At 41.8% G+C, this 21193-nt stretch overlaps 1 protein-coding gene across 1 annotated transcript in view; it reads left to right on the top strand.

The window, feature by feature from the left end:
- Positions 1-21193, top strand: part of LOC126272380 (uncharacterized) — a 68241-nt gene that overhangs the window by 32157 nt on the left and 14891 nt on the right. The window contains exon 3 of the mRNA XM_049975196.1: positions 18405-18572. Coding sequence (XP_049831153.1) covers positions 18405-18572 — 168 coding nt within the window. The remainder of the gene's footprint in view (positions 1-18404; positions 18573-21193) is intronic.

Below are 21193 nucleotides of genomic sequence, written 5' to 3'. Positions count from 1 at the left end.
ATGAAAAATGGTGTACTGTATAACAATAGTATCCGAGTTTTTTGACGACTTACAGTTCTTGGAAAATGATTATAAAATGATCTGAAAATAACCATAAAATGGCATAAATATGATACAAAATATAAGTAACTTGAGCTGTAAGATAAATGGGAGGTTGGAACTGAAATTACAAAAGAATAATATTTTTCTTTAATAAATATCATTCTTCGAGGCTGTGCGAAAATTATTGTGTGACCATCTTGCAGAGCTATCGCAGTGTATGACAGTCGGCATCAGAGGTTCTCGAAACTTGGGAACTTCTGTTTCTCGGACAATCTGCTCTTGTAGTCCGAGCCTTTACTGAAACTACTGAAGCGTGCTCTGATACTTTCCTTGACTTATAAAAAGTAATCTGAAAAAAAATCTACTCACAAATGTCGATATTTCACGAACGGGAATTACACTCGATGCAATATCGATACTAAATATCGATATTTTTGATTTAGTAACTATCTTTGGCACAAGTTAACATCAGTAAATGACGTGACGGCTGCAATAGGCAAATGAACTATCAGTTTTTTTTAAACGACATCTTATTCGCCATTGACTGTAGGAATGATTTATTTCACAATTGCAATTTCGGCCTTTGCAAGTGCTACTGCAAAAGATTTTGTTGCAGCACATGTCAGACTTCAAATCCTCCGACATGGATGAATGTCATCAACATAACAGATCTTTTAAAGTCTGCCAAGTGATGAAGCAAAATCTTTTGCAGTACCACCTGAAAATGGTCCAAAGGCCGAAATTGCAATTGGGAAGTAAATAATTGCTACAGTCAACGATGAATTAATGCCTTTTAAACAATTCTACATGACTGTGAACCCCGACCATGGGAAGTTATCCATCAGTTTATTTCGCCACATATAAATACATTCTAGAGCGACATTGTTGCGTTTCTCCTGGAGGCACATGCGTTGTTCATTCTTTCCAGCATTAAAAGAACAAACTATTGTGTCAATAATGGATGATAAACACAACCAAGTAAAATCTTAAAAACGATACCACCCATGAAAAATGAAATACAGTACCTCCATGAGGAGAAATGCCAAATTAATTTTAAATTTGTTTAGCTAGAATATTTGGGATTGTTACATGTCAACAAAGTCTGGCAGTTACTGTTAGCTACAATAAAATGAAATGATACTGCCAATCAACTGAGTGAAGAAACTACTACATCTGTATGCGTTCCCAAGAAGACAACACCTATATCAGATTTCTTTTCTCCCGATCCGATATGAATCGATTATGTGACCCGATGTCGACCAGAGTCTACCTATACATCGGACCTGTATTTTTCTCGATCCGATGTAGAGCTATTTCGTGTCCTGTGGTCTTTTCTGTGTTGGTTTCTGCTGGAGACGAGCGTTCATCTGAATAAGAGACTTAGAAAAAGTGTGGGATCCCCAGTTTAACTAACGAAGATAGAGAGGCCCACATAAGTATTCGAACATAAACATGTTTGCTAGTTCTGTCATTTCTATAGTTATGTATAGGAAGCAGACAAAAATACAACTGGTACAAATTAATGCTGAGTCTTCTACTAAACAAATGCAACTGAAACATATTTCCACTTCCAGGGAGAACTAATATAGCTTCTTCATCTGGAACGAAGTATTAGAACAGAGGACAGCTACTATTTAGTTAACACCTCCTTTCTACGAATGGCTGCTGTTAGCCTTTTGAACACCGTCTGTAAATGAATTCTGGTGACTGCAGAGTGCATATTTCTCCACTTCGAAGAAGTTCTTTCAGATGGTCCTCACTTCTGATGTGATGGTTCCTAACACGATATTCTTATTCATTCCAGATGTTCTCTGTGGGATTTAAATTGGCGATTAAGGCGGTGTCTTCGAAGTGTGAGGAATTTTGTGCACGATCCAAAGCTTCACAGTTTCAGCGGAATGCTGCCGGCAGTAGTAATCATTTCCTAATCGCAGACTCTTGCAGACATCTGAAGATTCTTAATGCCAACTTATCCGTGATCCCATCAATAAATGCCAATTCCCCAACGCCTGATGGAACCAAATAGCCCAATACCATTAGAATGCCGCCTCCACGTTTCAATGCAGCTACCATGTTCTTAGGTCTCTGTTCTGTATTTGGTAGCCTCCACACTGAGACACATCCACCACCATTGCACTGGCTGAATTTTCTCTCGTCCGACCAGAAAATTAATCCCAGAATTAGGTTGGTTTCACCATCTACTCGTCAGCAAGCTCTAGACGCTTTTTCGGATTTACATGATTGACGTATGGTTACCTCGTATGAATGCGGGCATTGTAACAACTTAAATTGGGAAGAACACACAGAGTATGTTGTAGGAAAGGTGAACCAGAGACTGCGATTTATTGGCGGAAGATGAAAGAAGATGCAACAAATCTACTAAAGAGACTGTCTACACCACGCTGGTCCGTCCTCTTTTGGAGTACTGCCATGTGGTTTGGGATCCCTACCAGATACTATTAATGGAGGACACCGAGAAAGTTCAAAGAAAATCACAACGTTTTGTGTTAACGAGAAACGAGAAATGAGTATCACGGTCATGATACAGAATATGGGGTGGACATAAAACAAAGATATTTCTCGTTGCTGTGGGGTCTTAACGCGAAATTTCAATCATCAACTTTCTGCTCAGAATGCGACAATATTTTGTTCAAGCCGTCCTACGTAGGGGGAAACGTTCATAATAATAAAATACGGTAAATCAGAGCTCGCACGGAAAGAAACAGGTGTTCGTTTTCCCCCCTACGCTGTTCCAGAGTGGAATAAGAGAGATTTATTATGAAGGTAGCTCGATGAACCCTGTACCAAGCACTTAAATGTGATTTGCACAGTATCTATGTAGCTGCAGATGTAGATGTAACCGGAACTATTTAAAACCTGGTCAACTGTTCTTGTGTGAATATCGTTCAAAGCATTCTCTGATTTCAGATGCCGCCAACCTCGGATTTTGCTTCACCATTTTTATTATTTTTCCCCTGTCTCTAGTAGGAAGTTTCGGAGGAGCACCACATCTCGGCGTATTCACAACACGATTATTCTGTTCGATGCACTGAATGGCAGAGAACACCGTAGTTTTGTTTCTGTTGACTGCACTGGCACGTTCAGAGAGGAATATGTGTTGTTTGTGGAGATTAATTACAACATTTCTCTCTTCCAGCGTTGTCTCTTCACATTCATGCCCCATTTCACTCGTGAACGCTTTCAGGTACGCAACGACTGTGAGCAACTGTTACGAGGCGTAGGATGAACACAACGGCTTTGCGGTGAGGCACGAAGCAGTCGTACCGTAGTGACTGATAAATATATGAATCACGATATTTTAAATACAATTTCTGAGATATATAATGATAACGTTTATATGTTTACAAATTCGTAGATGTGCAGGACAGTTTTTTGAAACCTGCCAGCCTTATAGAATTACCCAGATAAATTCAAGGACTATCACCATATGACTGTAGCAACATTTGATGAGATTGTTGGAGGCGCAAGAAACGACAAAACTGGCCACCATGGCACATTTAAGCCCCAAACAGAGAGACGCACAAGTGCAAAATCTGTATATATACTCTAGCAAAACGAAAAAGCAGCAACAACGCACCACGAAGGCATGATCCAAATGGGACGGAAATCAGTAGATGTGATGTATATGTACAGACAAACAAATGACGACAGTTTCAAAAAAAATGGATGATTTGTTCAAGCTAAAAACTTCACAAACTTAGCAAGCCAATAACGTGTTGGTCCACCTCTAGCCCTTGTTCAAACAATAATTTGGCTTGACATTGAGTGACAGAGCTGTTCGGTGTCCTGCTGAGGGAAATCATGCAAAATTCTGTCCAGTTGGTGCGTTGTATCGTCAAAATCAAGAGCTGTTTGCACGACCTTGCCTATAATGCACCAAAAATTCTGAACTGGAGAGGGATCCGGCGACCTTATTGGTCAAGTCAGGGTTTTTGCGAGCACGTTGCCGCGTGCGGGCGGGCATTGTATTACTGAAAAGTAAGATCAGGGTAGTTTGCCATGAAGGGCAGTAAAACAGGATGTAGAATGACGTTGACGTACTTCTGTGGTGTAAGGATGCAGCGGAAGACAGGAAAAGACATCCTGATATGAAAAAAATGGCACCGTAAACCATCAGTCGTGGCTGTCGGGCCATACGGCGGGTGAAGGTAACGCACTGCTGACCGCGGTGTCTCCAGACACGTCATTGTTGGTCATCGAGGTTCAGTTCGAAATTGGATTGAAGACAACGCTGAAGACAATTCTACTCCGGCAATCATATTCCAGACCGAAGACGTATTTGGAGATGCCTCTGTCAGGAGTGGGATACCAACCTAACTGTCGTCAGCCATACAGACCGACAGCCAGGAGTGATGGTCTGGGGTGCTATTTGTTTTCATAGTAGGACCCCTTTGGTCGTCTTCCGTGGCACCCTTACAGCACAGCGGTACATCGACGATATTCTACGCCACGTTTTATTGCTCTTTATAGTAAGCCATCCAGATTTTACATTTCAGCAAGATAAATGCCTGCCCATACGCGTCGAGAGCATTTCGCCGGGAAGGTCGCCGGATATATCCCCAATTGAGAATTTTTGGAGCGCTATGAGTAGGGAACTCCAGCCATCTCGGGACTTTGACGATCTAAAGCGCCAGTTGTACAGAAGAATTACGCGGACATCTAACAAGTCTATCAGTCAATGCCTAATTACTGCTTGCATAAGGGCCAGATGTAGAGCAACGCGTTGTTAGCTTGCTCAGTTTGTGAAACTTTATCTCTTGAATAACTCATCCAATTTTTCTGTAATTGTCTTCATTCGTTTCTCTGTACACGTACGGGATTGTGGAAAGGGCCAAATAAGGTGTCGGTCAGTTTCACATCAAAACACCTTTAAACCAAAACAGCACATAGCCGAACCTTTACAACTACGAGTTTCAAAATCATATTCTTAAAAAGTATCAAAATAAATTTCAAGTGACTGAAAACATGCAGTTAAAATTGCAAATAAAATAATTAAAATATATGTATATCAGAGACACGCGGAAAGCCTCAAGGAAAAAGTGGATAGAACAAACATATACAAGGTGCAATACAAACGGCTGAAGGCCACAATTAAATTTCAAAATTTTAAAATGTATTACGTAATCTTTTAAGACAGAAGGCCGCATTGTTTTCGCTTAAGGGGAAATTTGAGAATAAGGCTTTAAGCAGCTGAAGGACCGTAGTTGATTTTCCAAAAATTCAAAAATACGTTAACCTTTAAGTTTTCAATGGGGGAAGACCACTAAATTAAAAAAAAAAAAAGAAAACGCAACGACAATAACTAAATTTAAGAATAAGGTTTTAAGCAGCTGAAGGCCCACAATTGATTTATATAGATTGATTTACATAAAACACAATACATTTTTCTTTTCTTTTCAAGCATTGGCTATAATAGATTACCAACAGGCCATTAAACACTCATGAAAAGGGCAGTATAGACAACGGCACTCACCTCCACCCCTCCCCTCCCCACCCCCGGTGGGCCTGCCCTCGAAACATTAACGTTCACTTAGGTGCGACAGGTGGTGGGCCCAAATACACTTGGTCTATCGGAAACCCAACCAAGAGACAGTCACGGACCGACCGATCAAACGACTTGCTAACCACCAATCGGTACACAAAAACTCAAAGACCACAAAGTTACGGATGTGATTATCCACAATGAAATATGTATTAAGCTGTCAAAACCACACACCATGTTGGACAGCGACAATAGGTGTGGAAAGGACGCTGCCTGAAATTACATTAATGGCCAGGACAGGTAACCGGAACACTAAAGGCCACAAGGCACTTGAATTGTAGTGAACCAATATAGTTAATTCCACCCCATGGCGGCTCGATTTCACCACTACAAACACTCGGTGTTGCTCACAGGAAAAGCTCCCCAACAGCGAACCACCGAAACGGACGACACAACATGAACGGACGTGGCTTGGGTACTTAACCTACCACTCAACTTTGACGTCCTGGGTCGGTGAGCCATGAACCTCGTAGCGATCGGACAGCTCCACACACGCTCCGACACTGCGGAGGGACCGCCAGCGGACCCAGCCTACTGCACCGCACGGAGATATCCTCCCTGGTCCACACCAACCGACCTACTCCCTCAGAATGCCAATAACATCTAAAATAGTCGTCAGTGGAAATAAAGCCAACTACACACACAACCTGACAAACTTGCACGAACAGCTGAACGATACCCAACAGTAACTAAGCATGCATGAAGTCAAATCAGGAGTCAATGCTCACGCACACGCACACACACACACACACACACACACACGCGCGCGCGCACACACACAGCCGACTCATGAACGATCGGTCCGGTAGGACAACCGACCGACGACCCACCAAGACCGATGTGTGGCGGCAACGATCGGGCGAGCCATGTCGACACAGAATCACAGCTCCAAACCGAATGCACTAGTGCCGCATTGCAAGTCCCCGACTGGCAGGTCCGGACTGCGCTCCAGACACGTTGAAATTGACTGGCGGCCCGAACTCGCCACCCGAACTGCCTCACGACAGACAACGACCGGGAAGTAATAACAGTCGAACAAAGATACTACGAGAGGGGATATACTGATACACGCTCCACATGTCGTCCTTTCATATGGGGTCAGTTCGGCACTCATTTCCACAGAGAGCCACGAAATCTTTAAAACACACGCAGATCATTTAGTAAATCTTGACACCACTGTACAGGATAATCACAATGTCCTATTACTCCTATCGCGTGTCCCCATATTCGTAGACTGTGGCATTGTTTTATGGGGGATCATAACAGAGGACAACTCAGGTGTAGTGTAATTATTTATTCCAAAGTGCCTGTGTGTAAGCCATCCTCTATGAACGATGTGAAATCTACCTCAGCGTTGCTGGCGCGATGGCAGCAAACGCACGTCGAGTAGCATCCTTGAGTACGTAAAATATTCCACAACGTGTCGCAGCAAACTTCTGTTAATAAATTCCAGTAATACACTGTCGCAAGATCAAGACTTCGGAGTGGCCATTCCAAAGGTACAGGCAAATGGACAGAACCAGGTCCAATCCAATTATCAGGAAATAACGCACTGAAGTTTTTCTCTAAGGGCAATAGTATAATGGTCGGATGCTCCATTCTGCTGGAACCATACACAACCGAACATTCCCCGTTCTTACAGAGGTGGGATAAACCAATCACGTAACATGGTGAGATATGCAGTGTGATTCACAGCACCGTCAAAGAAAAAAGGGACCTACGAGTTGGGTTGCAGACATTGCAGTCCAAGGCATGACTTGTGATGTCTTGTGTTCAAGTTCCTCATAAAAATGTGAGTTTCCTTTATTCCAGAAATAAGTATTTCTCACGTTTGCTCTGCGATAAACTGCACAATCATCCGAGGAAAACACTTTCCGCCTTGAACGAAGAGCTTTAAGGACATCGCGAATTCTCCCACATGCCTTATGGTGTTACTGTATGTCATTATCACTCAATTCGTTTATAAACGAAGGTATATTAACTTTAACTTCATACGTTTTTGTAATGTAGAATATGTAAAGGACTTATGTGGGGAACATTTGACAGACGCTGCAGCCTCCACACATATTTCCAGTCGTGCTTATGAACGTGCTGAACGGAGATCTTCCATTATAAAAATATTCGTTTCGATTGGAAGGTTTTCGAAACATTACAGTGAAATCATGCTCATTACGATCCGTTCCTCCAAAGTGTAAGTGGACTCATTGGGCTTGATTTAGATTATATCAGCATCTGAAAGAATAAGAAACAACGATTCGTTAACATCTAAATAATACATAGGGGGTAGTGGGACTTTGTGATCATTCTGCATCACGGATGCAGTTCTTAAACCTTATTAACGGGAGTGCTGTACGCAGCTCTTCTGAGGTGACCCCGCCCAAAAAAATTGAAAGGTCTGAGGTCACTTGATCTCCGAGGCAAGGTACAAGCTTGAAGTGACCTATCCATCTTGGACCACGTCGACGCATTAGATATCTTATATCAGCAACAAAGTGTGCCTGTGCCCATCATGCTTGATCCACATTTCCCGAAGCTGTGCATGGTTGGCGGGGGGGGGGGGGGGGGGGGATGCGTGAAATTTGAACCAAACTAATTGGAACTTAATAGAAAATTGTGCATTTCAAATACATTTCTACTAAGTAGCACACTATTTGATAATGAAGTCAATGACAGTTCGTAACTACACATTCCCAATTTGCAGTCAGCTCGGACCAGGGCAATGCTGTCACTGCTGCAATACTGGTTATTTTTCGTGTTTAACTATTCCTGTTAGTGCATATCGCTAAAACGAATGTCGCACTCGACTAATTTGGGTTCACTACATCGAATGGACAGGTAAAATGCAGTGTTAATTTTTTTTTTAACTGGAAAGAAACCGACGATTTCCGTCGAAATTAGACATCCCATGATAGATGTGATAAGCAAGATGTGTTTGGGTTGACTCCAGCTACCCACTGCCAAAACAAAATTACAAACATCTGCCGAAACATCAGGAAAAATGAGCCTGATGACTCTTAGGAGGGGCATCCGGTATGTATGAAGAATATATTTTTCACTAATAAAGAAATCAAACAGCAATCAAGTTTTTATAATTTGTTTTTATTACTGGTACTAGAAGTTCAGAACACAAACATCAAACGGCCAAAACCGTACGACTCAACTAACAAAAATTCTCGAAGAAATTAACATTAAGTTTTCGGAACATCTTTAAAACCATAAAGTAACGCCAACACTTTAGCAGTCACCGTGGCCGACGTGATATGTGGGAGGGGGGGGGGGGGGGGTTCGACGGACAGATGTTTCGAGTCTCAGCTGATGATGCAAATTTTTTAAACTAACATGGTGTACGAGCATTTCCGTGGAGCGTAAATTACGTGAAGATGGGAAAAAAGCTCCTCAGAGACTGGTAATCGCTGCTTCTTTTGGTAATAATTTTTTCATTCTTTCCGTTTTCAGTTCGCAAACGTACGTCATGTAAATATAAAATTCATCAAATATTTGCTGACTAACAAGTTATCTGTCATTTTTATGAAAAATGCAGGTCTCTATAATTCTTATTCTACAGCTCACACAAAATTGCATTGCAAAAGTAATCCTTAGTTATCGATCTATTCTAAGAGGTAGTTAATAAAGATTGTTTCAATTAAAAAAAGAGAAACATTAAAAATTAAATTCTTTTATCTTTACATTTATCATGCTTTATGTGAACTATCGCCAACCACTTGGCAGACGAGCATTCTACCACAGCGCCACAACGTCCTTCGACGAATTGACCTTGATTTAGGTTATTAAGGACGCTAGGAGACAGCGAAGAAGAGGAAAGAGTACACTGAGGGCCTTTATGAGATGCAAGATTTGTCTGATGTGATAGAAGAAGAAAACGGGAGTCGATTTAGAAGAGCTAGGGATCCAGTATTAGAATCAGAATCTAAATTAGCTTTGGAAGAGTTAAGATTAAATAAGGCAGAAGGAATAGATGACATTCCACCAGTATTTCTAAAATCATTGGCAGGCAGGAACGGCTACAAAGCGCCTATTCACGTTGGTGTGTACAATGTATGAGTTTGGCAATGTACCTTCTCACTTTCGGAAAAGTATCGTCCACACATTACGAAGACTGCAAAAACTGCCAAATGCGAGAATTATCGCACAATCAGCTTACCACTTCATGCATCGAAGTTGCTGACTAGAATAATATAAAGAAAAATCGAAAAGAAAATTGAGGATATGTTAGATGACGATCAGCATGGCTTTAGGAAAGGTAAATGCGCCACAGAGGCAGTTATGGGGATGCGGTTGATAATGGAAGCAAGTGTAAAGAAAAATCAAAACACTTTCATAGGATCTGTCGGCTTAGAGAAAGAGTTCGATAATGTAAAATGGTGCAAGATGTTCGAAATTGTGAGGGAAACAGGCCTAAGCTATAGGGAGAGACGGGTAGTATTCAGCATTAGAGACAAGAGGGAACAATAAGAGTACAAGACCAAGAACGAAGCGCTCGGATTAAAAAGGGTGTTAGACAGTGCTGTAGTCTTTAGCCCCTAGTGCTCAATCTATACGTCGAAGAAAGAAAGGTCCAAGAGTGAAATTATAATTCAAAGTGTAAGGATATCAGTGGTAAGATTCACTGACAGCTATCCCGAGCGAAAGTGTAGTAATGGTTCAAATGGCTCCGAGCACTATGGGACTTAACATCTATGGTCATCAGTCCCCTAGAACTTAGAACTACTTAAACCTATCTAACCTAGGGACATCACACAACACCCAGTCATCACAAGGCAGAGAAAATCCCAGACCCCACCGGGAATCGAACCCGGGAACCCGGGAGCAAAGTGTAGTAGAATTACAGGATTTATTGAATGGAATGCACAGTCTAATGAGTATTGAGAGTAAATCGAAGAAACACGAAAGTAATGAGAAGTAGCAGAAATGAGAACAGCGAGAAAACATCAGGATTGATGGTCACGAAGTAGACGACCATAAGGAATTTTGCTATCTAGGCAGTAAAATAACCCACGACGGACGGAGAAAGGAAGGTATAAAAAGGGAACTAGTGCTGGACAAAAGCATACTAGTATCAAACATCTTAATTTGAGGAAAAAAATTCTGAGAATGTATGTTTGGTTTGGGGCACTGAAGTAATGAAACGTAGACTGTGGGAAAACCGAAACAGTAGAGAATCGAAGCGCTTGAGATGTGCTACAGCCGAATGTAGAGATTGATGAAAAAAATTCAATGTAGATTTTTTTTTCTCTAGGGTTGCATAGAACTACCAGTGATTGATATTTGAGTTCTGAACGTCATGTACCACAAATATAAAAAATTATGAAAGTCCGATTGCTGTGTGTCTCGTTTTAAGAGACTGTAGAGGTCTCTGGTGATACCTTACATGGAAATGAAGTGTTACTTGTCTTAAATTTTAGCACTGTAATAAGGTTTAGGAATTTATTGCAACGGGCTGCATACACATACTGTTCGTATGTATGTGAACATAGCCTTTTGAACTAGGTGTTTTACGTTTTTAAATATTTTAGCGATGACAAACCTTTTATAACGTGCTATTTTCATCCGGGAGACAGGGTTGTAGCCTCTCCCCGATGTTATTCAATCTGTATATTGAGCAAGCAGTAAAGGAAACAAAAGAAAAATTTGGAGTAGGTATTAAAATTCATGGAGACGAAGTAAAAACTTTGAGGTTCGCCGATGACATTGTAATTCTGTCAGAGACGGCAAAGGACTTGGAAGAGCAGTTGAACGGAATGGACAGTGTCTTGAAAGGAGGATATAAGATGAACATTAACAAAAGCAAAACGAGGATAATGGAATGTAGTCAAATTAAATCGGGTGATGCTGAGGGAATTAGATTAGGAAATGAGACACTTCAAGTAGTAAAGGAGTTTTGCTATTTAGGAAGTAAAATAACTGATGATGGTCGAAGTAGAGAGGATATAAAATGTAGACTGGCAATGGCAAGGAAAGCGTTTCTGAAGAAGAGAAATTTGTTAACATCGAATATAGATTTATGTATTAGGAAGTCGTTTCTGAAAGTATTTGTTTGGAGTGTAGCCATGTATGGAAGTGAAACATGGACGATAACTAGTTTGGACAAGAAGAGAATAGAAGCTTTCGAAATGTGGTGCTACAGAAGAATACTGAAGATAAGGTGGATAGATCACGTAACTAATGAGGAGGTATTGAATAGGATTGGGGAGAAGAGAAGTTTGTGGCACAACTTGACTAGAAGAAGGGATCGGTTGGTAGGACATGTTTTAAGGCATCAAGGGATCACAAATTTAGCATTGGAGGGCAGCGTGGAGGGCAAAAATCGTAGAGGGAGACCGAGAGATGAGTACACTAAGCAGATTCAGAAGGATGTAGGTTGCAGTAGGTACTGGGAGATGAAGCAGCTTGCACAGGATAGAGTAGCATGGAGAGCTGCATCAAACCAGTCTCAGGACTGAAGACAACAACAACAACATTTTCATCCGCTTGACGTCTTAGGCATGACGTCAGCGTAAAATGGACATGTTTCAGAACAAAAGATTTTAAGACCTAAAGATGACAGCACAGTCTGTTGAAACCGGTAGTCTTAAACAAAAAAAAAAAAAAAAAAAAAAGTGGTCTTGGCTGTTGAATGATTTTTAGCAATTAAACAGATCACCCTTGAGTTCTCTAAAATGAGAAAATTCAATTTCTAAACTTACATTCTGTTGCTGTCTGAACTGTTTATCGCTCACATTTCCCTTCCGTACAGAGGAACATCCCACACAAATAGTATCAGAAAAAGCTTAACACTTAAATTCATATTCCTTGTTAACAAATTAATCTTTTTCAGAAATTTTCTCTTGCTTCCTATCTTCTTTTCGTTAATTTCTCCAGAGCGCAATATGATCTTACAACGAGTTCTACCGTTTTTCCACTTTTACGTAAATCATTCGTCAGTATTTGACTTATTAAACTTGTAGTTCGGTAACATTCTCACTTATCAGCACCCACCTTCTGTGCAACTGTTTTCTAGAATGATAAATCTTCTGATTTCAAGTGGTTAGGCACAGCTTGCTTTTCTGTGCCGAACTCTTCATTCAGAGTAGCATTTAACAAACCTACTACCTCAATTATTTGTGGTATCTATTCTGGTGTCCGTCTTCCTCTACAGGTTTTACCCTCTACAGCTCCTAGCACCATAACATTATCACCTGATGTTGTAACACATATCTTATCATCCGGTCCTCTATTGTGGTCACTATTTTCGATATGTTCCTTTCTTTTCCGATTTTGCTGAGAACCGGGCGCATTTCGTTTCAATTCACCTAATTTTCAGCAATCTTCTACCACTTCACATCTGAAAAGCTTCGAGTGTCTTCTTCTTCGATTTCCAACAGTCCAAGATTCACTTCCATAAAATGCTGTGACCAAGACATACGTCTCTGAAATTTCTTCCGCAAATTAAGGTCAATGTTTGATAGTTCACAGTAGACTTCTCCTTGCAGAAATTCTCTCTTCGCCCTGAATTTTAATCTCACTCCTAAATCTTTCACTTACGTCACTTGCTTCTTGGACGTTATATCTGAACGGCAAAAGATAAAGGCTGCATCCCTGTTTTACATACTTTTTTAATGTCCGCCTCCATATCTGAGTCGTCAGTGTGGTGGTACGCCATGTGTGTGTTTGTGTGCGTGTATGGGAGGGGAGGGGAGGGGCGGGGGCGGTTCGATTTCCGGCTGTCTTGGAGATTTTGTCCGCTCGGAGAATGGGTGTTGTCGTCGTCACCGAAGTGGCGTCAGCTAATCAGACTTGCACACGTGGCGGGGCTCCACCCTTTCCACAGAAAACAAAATAAACTCTTTTTAACCCTAGCACCTCATTCTTAGACATTCATCTTATTGTTACTTCTTTGTTCTTTTACATGTAGCTTACAGTCCTGAGGATTTCTAATATCCTGCCCCCTTTTACAATGTCGAACGTTTTTCTAGGTCGACAAATCCCAAGCAGGTGCCTTGATTTTTCTTAAGTCATGCTTCCATTAACAAGCGCAACGTCAGAACTGACTCTCTGGTGCCATTACCTTTCCTAATGCCAAAACCAGATGCCCAGTTTTCTTTTACACTCTTCTATATGCTATTCTTGCGAGTAACTTTGGCTGTTGAGCTGAGTGTGCTCCAATTCTCGCTTCGATCTGTCACTGCTATTTTTGGAATTGTGCGGATGATATTTTTCCGAAACTCTATTGGTATGTCTACAGTCTTATAGATTAGTATCTTTTCATGTCCTTAGGCTTTTACAAGTATGCCTCCTCCTCTTGTGATTTTTGAACCAGCTGAAGTTTACTGCAGAACTCCATTAGTCTTGGTCCTCTCTCGTTCCTACTACAGAGTCTATATTTTCTCGTAACACCATCTTCAGTCCCTTCTCCTACTATAACGTTCCAGTCCCCCATAATTATTAGATTATCATCTTCCTTTACATGCTGAATTACACGTTAAATGCCATCATATAGTCTCCCTCCATCTACACTTGTGACGTCGGCATGTGTAGCTGAATCTTTGTCGCTGAAGTTGGTTTCTGTAGATTCTTATGGGAATAATCCTTTTCAAAGTACATCTCTGTCCTATCTTTCCAGTCATGACGAATCCTTTTTCTGCTGTTCTCGGTATTACTCAATATTCGTCTCTCCCTGAAATACTTATCTTCTTTCTATTTCACTTCACTGACCCTCACTGTATCTAGAGTAAACCTTAGCACTGTATTCGTCAGGTTTATTAGCTTTCCTAGTACATTCATGCTTCTGACATTCCACGATCCGATAGACTTCGTTGGTTATTCAATCTTTCTCTCCCTCTTGGCAGTTGCCAGTGAAGAGATCGTCATGACACTTTTTTATGAATGCGTAATGACCACATTTTTTTTGTCTTTAGTGCAGTGGTTTCCATTGTCTTTCAGCACCAGAATCCTACCCCAAGAACAAGATGGCGCCAAATGATTTACCCCTAGACCACTGTGTCCCTCTCTCCTTCCCTTTTGTAGAATATGAATGATTACACTCTTCTTCAAATCCAAAGTACTTCGCTTGTCTCACATGTCCTCAATGCGAGTAGAATAATAGTTCTGACGAGTCTTCCAGGCTGTACAGCCTTGGTCGAAGAAGCTTTTCGTTTCCCGAAGTTTCGTCCAGAGGAGAACTGGACTCTCTGGAGGTGCTTCTGGTGACAGCACTGAGTCTCGCCGTCTCAGCAATGGAAAGTTAATCGAATAATAGTGTTGTGGCTGTATGTCCCTAGGTTCTCAGCATCTGAGCAAATATCTTCTACTTCAAGGGCCTTGTTTCAACTTAGGCCTTTCTTGCTCTTCCGGTAGTATATCCGATCTCATCTTGATATACTTCTTCTTCTCTTTCCGTAACACTGTCTTCAAGATTGTTTTCCTTTTCGAGAACCTCTGTATTTGCCTATCACCTTTCAGCATTCCCTTCTTCGCTTGGTACTTGTCTGTCATCTGATTTCTTAATATTTTTCAAGTATCTCTTAAATTTTCCTATAGGCTGTATCCACCTTTTCTATAGTCATGCGTTCTTCTACAGCTTTGCGTTTCCCCTCCAGTTATTCTTGCTTAGTAATTTTGTACTTTCTGAAAGATTTCAATTTCTACAGATCTGTGCCCCCGTTTGTGTGCTTCATGTGATGAATTCTTATATTTTTTTCTTCTCCAGTTAAATTCGATATCTCGTGAGTTATCCATGCATTTATAATGGCCATTGTCTTATTCCCTATCTGATGAATTATACAGGGTGCTCTAAAATTCCCCTACAGACTTTCAGGATTTATAGAGGGGACTGAGTAGATAATATTCTGAGCACATGTCCGGAAACGTACCGCTTCTGTCCTATAACCGTTTGAACACATGTTGCTAACGATACCACTTTAACTGAGAACATCGCATGTTTTAGAATGTCAGTCACTACATCTACATCTACATTTATACTCCGCAAGCCACCCAACGGTGTGTGGCGGAGGGCACTTTACGTGCCACTGTCATTACCTCCCTTTTCTGTTCCAGTCGCGTATGGTTCGCAGGAAGAACGACTGTCTGAAAGCCTCCGTGAGCGCTCGAATCTATCTAATTTTACATTCGTGATATCCTCGGGAGGTATAAGTAGGGGGAAGCAATATATTCGATACCTCATCCAGAAACACACCCTCTCGAAACATGGCGAGCAAGCTACACCGATGCAGAGCGCCTCTCTTGCAGACTCTGCCACTTGAGTTTGCTAAACATCTCCGTAACGCTATCACGGTTACCAAATAACCATCTGACGAAACGCGCCGCTCTTCTTTGAATCTTCTCTATATCCTCCGTCAACCCGACCTGGTACGGATCCCACACTGATGAGCAATACTCAAGTATAGGTCGAACAAGTGTTTTGTAAGCCACCTCCTTTGTTGATGGACTACATTTTCTAAGGACTCTCCCAATGAATCTCAACCTGGTACCCGCCATACCAACAATTAATTTTATATGATCATTCCACTTCAAATCGATCCGCACGCATACTCCCAGATATTTAACAGAAGTAACTGTTACCAGTGTTTGTTCCGCTATCATATAATCATACAATAAAGGATCCTTCTTTCTATGTATTCGCAATAGATTACATTTGTCTATGTTAAGGGTCAGTTGCCACTCCCTTCACCAAGTGCCTATCCGCTGCAGATCTTCCTGCATTTCGCTACAATTTTATAATGCTGCAACTTCTCTGTATACTACAGCATCATCCGCGAATAGCCGCATGGAACTTCCGACACTATCTACTAGGTCATTTATATATATTGTGAAAAGCAATTGTCCCATAACACTCCTCTGTGGCACGCCAGAGGTTACTTTAACGTCTGTAGACGTCTCTCCATTGATAACAACATGCTGTGTTCTATTTGCTAAAAACTCTTCAATCCAGCCACACAGCTGGTCTGATATTCCGTAGGCTCTTACTTTGTTTATCAGGCGGCATTGCGGAACTGTATCGAACGCCTTCCGGAAGTCTAGGAAAATAGCATCTACCTGGGACCCTGTATTTAATAATTTCTGGGTCTCGTTAACAAATAAAGCGAGTTGGGTCTCAGACGATCGCTGTTTCAGGAATCCATGTTGATTCCTACAGAGTACATTCTGGGTTTCCAAAAACGACATGATACTCAAGCAAAAAACAATGTTCTAAAATTCTAGTAACCAAACAAACAAAAAGTAAACTTAATCAGTCTTCACAGACAGTATTGTTTGGAGTTCAAATTAAGCAGTTTTTGTCCTTTTCAAAGAAGGGTAGCAGTCTGGTTCACGACAAGTAAGACATCAAGTTCGGTGCACACACTGTATCTGTGAATGATGTTGTGGTGCACGCGCTCTATAACAGCTGGTGTCTCTGCAATCTTTCCTCCAGCGGCCACAACTCTTCTTTTTCTGTCTCTACTGTAATCTTACAGAACAAACTCTTCATTTCATCCCAGAGGAAAAAGCACAATGGACTCAAATCCAGTGATCGTGGAGGCCGTGGGACTGGACCAGCTCGGTCTATCCACCTGTAAATGAATCGTTGGTCCAGGTGTTTTCGAACATGTCGTGTCAAGTGAGCGGACGCGCCGTCATGCCGAAACCACATATCTTGACGGACATCCTATGGCACAGCATCCAACAACACACCCATTTGTTGTACGAAAGTCAAGTAGATGGGATCCGTGAACTGGGGTGGAAGCGTGTACAGACCAGTCACACGACCATCCAGAGTAATACCGACACATTGATACCAAATCTGAGTTGGAATCCCTGTACAGGCCTGGCATGTGCGTTTTCGTCTGCCTAAAGATGCCTGTTTCGAGAATTGAGAACGCAATGGCTAGTAAATTTGCATTCATATTTGAGGAGAATGCGCCGTCGAAGTACTAGGGCTCGTTGATGCAACAGCACAGAATTTGCGTACAGAACTCAACGTGTGGTGCAAAATCGGCTGACGTTAGTGATCGTGTCCTTTGGAGGTGGGATGAATGTAGTTGTTGCTCATGAAGAACACATCAGATGGTGCTGGGAGCAACACCCATTTCACTTGCAAATGCTCGTATACTCGTTAGCGGGTTCTCTTCAGTGTGATGCAGTAAGACTACACCCAATTCGGGTGTGCGGTGGCTTCTTAGAGCACCACACTCACGCTTGCTGACGATGAAGGTACGCCTTTCTTGGAGCAGTTGCCTAACTGTGGCGAAAAGAGTTTGCGATGGATTCGGGTGTTGTGGATAACGACCTTCATAAAGGCGACGAGCAACTCATCGATTACCGTGAGTTTTGCCATACGGAAGGATCATGTCGGTGTATTCTGCAAACGAATGCTCAACCATGTTGAGCTAAGTCTCACAGACACTTGAATTGGACTCGAACCAGGTGAGAGAGGTAGGGTAGACATCAGCCGATCCGGTAAGCACCACTCACATTGACTACACTGTCGCAAAGCTACCTAGGAAATATATCTTCAAATGGATATTTTCAAATGCCTGTAGCACGGAAACCGTACGTTTTCGGACATGGGATCCAGTTCAAAATATTGTATACTCAGTCCCCTCTAAAAGTACTAGAAGTCTGCAAGGGGAATTTTAGAGCACCTTGTATCAGTTCTGAGAGATCCATTTTTAAGCAGCCCCAAGTTTTTTTTTTAACTTTCAAAGCGCTGTGTAGATGACTATTGTGCAACCATGATTTTCCGTTTCATCGAAAGCATTGTCAACCAACAATGTTTTATTTCGTTTTTCTTTTTTGTACACAGGTGAAGGTGGAATTCACGAGGTGTGACTCCAAATCGCAGCCATCTAGCTGCTCTCTCTTCTTCGAGGAAGAGTTTGACAACTTCTGTGATCGCATCAACGATCCCAACACACCCTGGTCGAACGCCGTCAAGACAACATCTCCACCGGTCGAATGTCCCGTGCAGCCGGTACGTTCCATACAGAAAAGCTAATTTGCACTCAGTGCGTTTTACGAAATGAAAATATCAATGTAAACAATGAAATCAAATCAGTACACCATCGCATTTAGTGCGGTATCGTCCACGATAATCGTGGCAACTGCAAATACATGGTGTTTCAAAATTGTGTAGGTTTTAAGACTTTTTAAAATTTATTACATTCAACTTAACAATTATCAAAAAATAAATGAAAGAACAACTGGAACAGCTTTTCTCGCAAGTGTTCAATGTGGGCACCTTTCGTCAAATATCGAGTCGTTAGGCGCGTTCTTCCCAAACTTTGATCAGTATGACTGGAGTAATTGTTGCAACAACGCTGTTTCTAAAGTCGGGTAGATCCGCTGGTAACTCAGTGCGTTTTACGAAATGAAAATATCAATGTAAACAATGAAATCAAATCAGTACACCATCGCATTTAATGCGGTATCGTCCACGATAATCGTGGCAACTGCAAATACATGGTGTTTCAAAATTGTGTAGGTTTTAAGACTTTATAAAATTTATTACATTCATCTTAACAATTACCAAAAAATAAATGAAAGAACAACTGGAACAGCTTTTCTCGCAAGTGTTCAATGTGGGCACCTTTCGTCAAATATCGAGTCGTTAGGCGCGTTCTTCTCAAAGTTTGATCAACATCTACATCTACATTCATACTCCGCAAGCCACCCAACGGTGTGTGGCGGAGGGCACTTTACGTGCCACTGTCATTACCTCCCTTTTCTGTTCCAGTCGCGTATGGTTCGCGGGAAGAACGACTGTCTGAAAGCCTCCGTGCACGCTCGAATCTCTCTAATTTTACATTCGTGATCTCCACGGGAGGTATAAGTAGGGGGAAGCAGTATATTCGATACCTCATCCAGAAACGCACCCTCTCGAAACCTGGCGAGCAAGCTACACCGCGATGCAGAGCGCCTCTCTTGCAGAGTCTACCACTTGAGTTTGCTAAACATCTCCGTAACGCTATCACGGTTACCAAATAACCATCTGACGAAATGCGCCGCTCTTCTTTGGATCTTCTCTATCTCCTCCGTCAACCCGATCTAGTACGGATCCCACACTGATGAGCAATACTCAAGTATAGGTCGAACGAGTGTTTTGTAAGCCACCTCCTTTGTTGATGGACTACATTTTCTAAGGACTCTCCCAATGAATCTCAGCCTGGTACCCGACTTACCAACAATTAATTTTATATGATCATTCCATTTCAAATCGTTCCGCACACATTCTCCCAGATATTTAACAGAAGTAACTGCTACCAGTGTTTGTTCCGCTATCATATAATCATACAATAAAGGATCCTTCTTTCTATGTATTCGCAATGGATTACATTTGTCTATGTTAAGGATCAGTTGCCACTCCCTGCACCAAGTGCCTATCCGCTGCAGATCTTCCTGCATTTCGCTACAATTTTTTAATGCTGCATCTTCTCTGTATACTACAGCATCATCCGCGAAAAGCCGCATGGAACTTTCGACACTATCTACTAGGTCATTTATATATATTGTGAAAAGCCGTGGTCGCATAACACTCCTCTGTGGCACGCCAGAGGTTACTTTAACGTCTGTAGACGTCTCTCCATTGATAACAACATGCTGTGTTCTGTTACTAAAAACTCTTCAATCCAGCCACGCAACTGGTCTGATATTCCGTAGGCTCTTACTTTGTTTATCAGGCGGCAGTGCGGAACTGTATCGAACGCCTTCCGGAAGTTTAGGAAAATAGCATCTACCTGGGACCCTGTATTTAATAATTTCTGGGTCTCGTTAACAAATAAAGCGAGTTGGGTCTCAGACGATCGCTGTTTCAGGAATCCATGTTGATTCCCACAGAGTAGATCCTGGGTTTCCAAAAACGACATGATACTCGAGCAAAAAACATGTTCCAAAATTCTACAACAAATCGACGTCAGAGATATTGGTCTATAGTTGTTGCGCATCTGCTCGACGACCCTTTTTGAAGACTGGGCCTACCTGTCCTCTTTTCCTATCATTGGGAACCTTCCGTTCATCTAGAGACTTGCGGTATACGACTGTTAGAAGGGGGGCAAGTTCTTTCGCGTACACTGTGTAGAATCGAATTGGTATTCCGTCAGGTCCAGTGGACTTTTCTCTGTTGAGTGATTTCAGTTGCTTTTCTATTCCTTGGACACTTATTTCGATGTCAGCCATTTTTTCGTTTGTGCGAGGATTTAGAGAAGGAACTGCAGTGCGGTCTTCCTCTGTGAAACAGTTTTGGAAAAAGGTGTTTAGTATTTCAGCTTTACGCCTGTCATCCTCTGTTTCAAAGCCATCATCATCCCGGAGTGTCTGGATATGCTGTTTCGAGCCACTTGCTGATTTAACGTAAGGCCAGAACTTCCTACGATTTTCTGTGAAGTCGGTACATAGTTTTTTACTTTAGAATTCACTGAACGCTTCACGCATAGCCCTCCTTAAGCTAACTTTGAAATCGTTTAGGTTCTGTTTGTCTGAGAGGTTTTGGCTGCGTTTAAACTTGGAGTGAAGCTCTCTTTGCTTCCGCAGTAGTTTCCTAACTTTGTTGTTGAACCAGTATGACTGGAGTAATTGTTGCAACAACGCTGTTTCTAA

This window comes from Schistocerca gregaria, chromosome 5, assembly GCF_023897955.1.
Source record: "Schistocerca gregaria isolate iqSchGreg1 chromosome 5, iqSchGreg1.2, whole genome shotgun sequence".
Lineage (NCBI taxonomy): Eukaryota > Metazoa > Arthropoda > Insecta > Orthoptera > Acrididae > Schistocerca > Schistocerca gregaria.
Note: the sequence above shows the minus strand (reverse complement) of the source record. Positions and strands in the feature narration are given on the sequence as shown.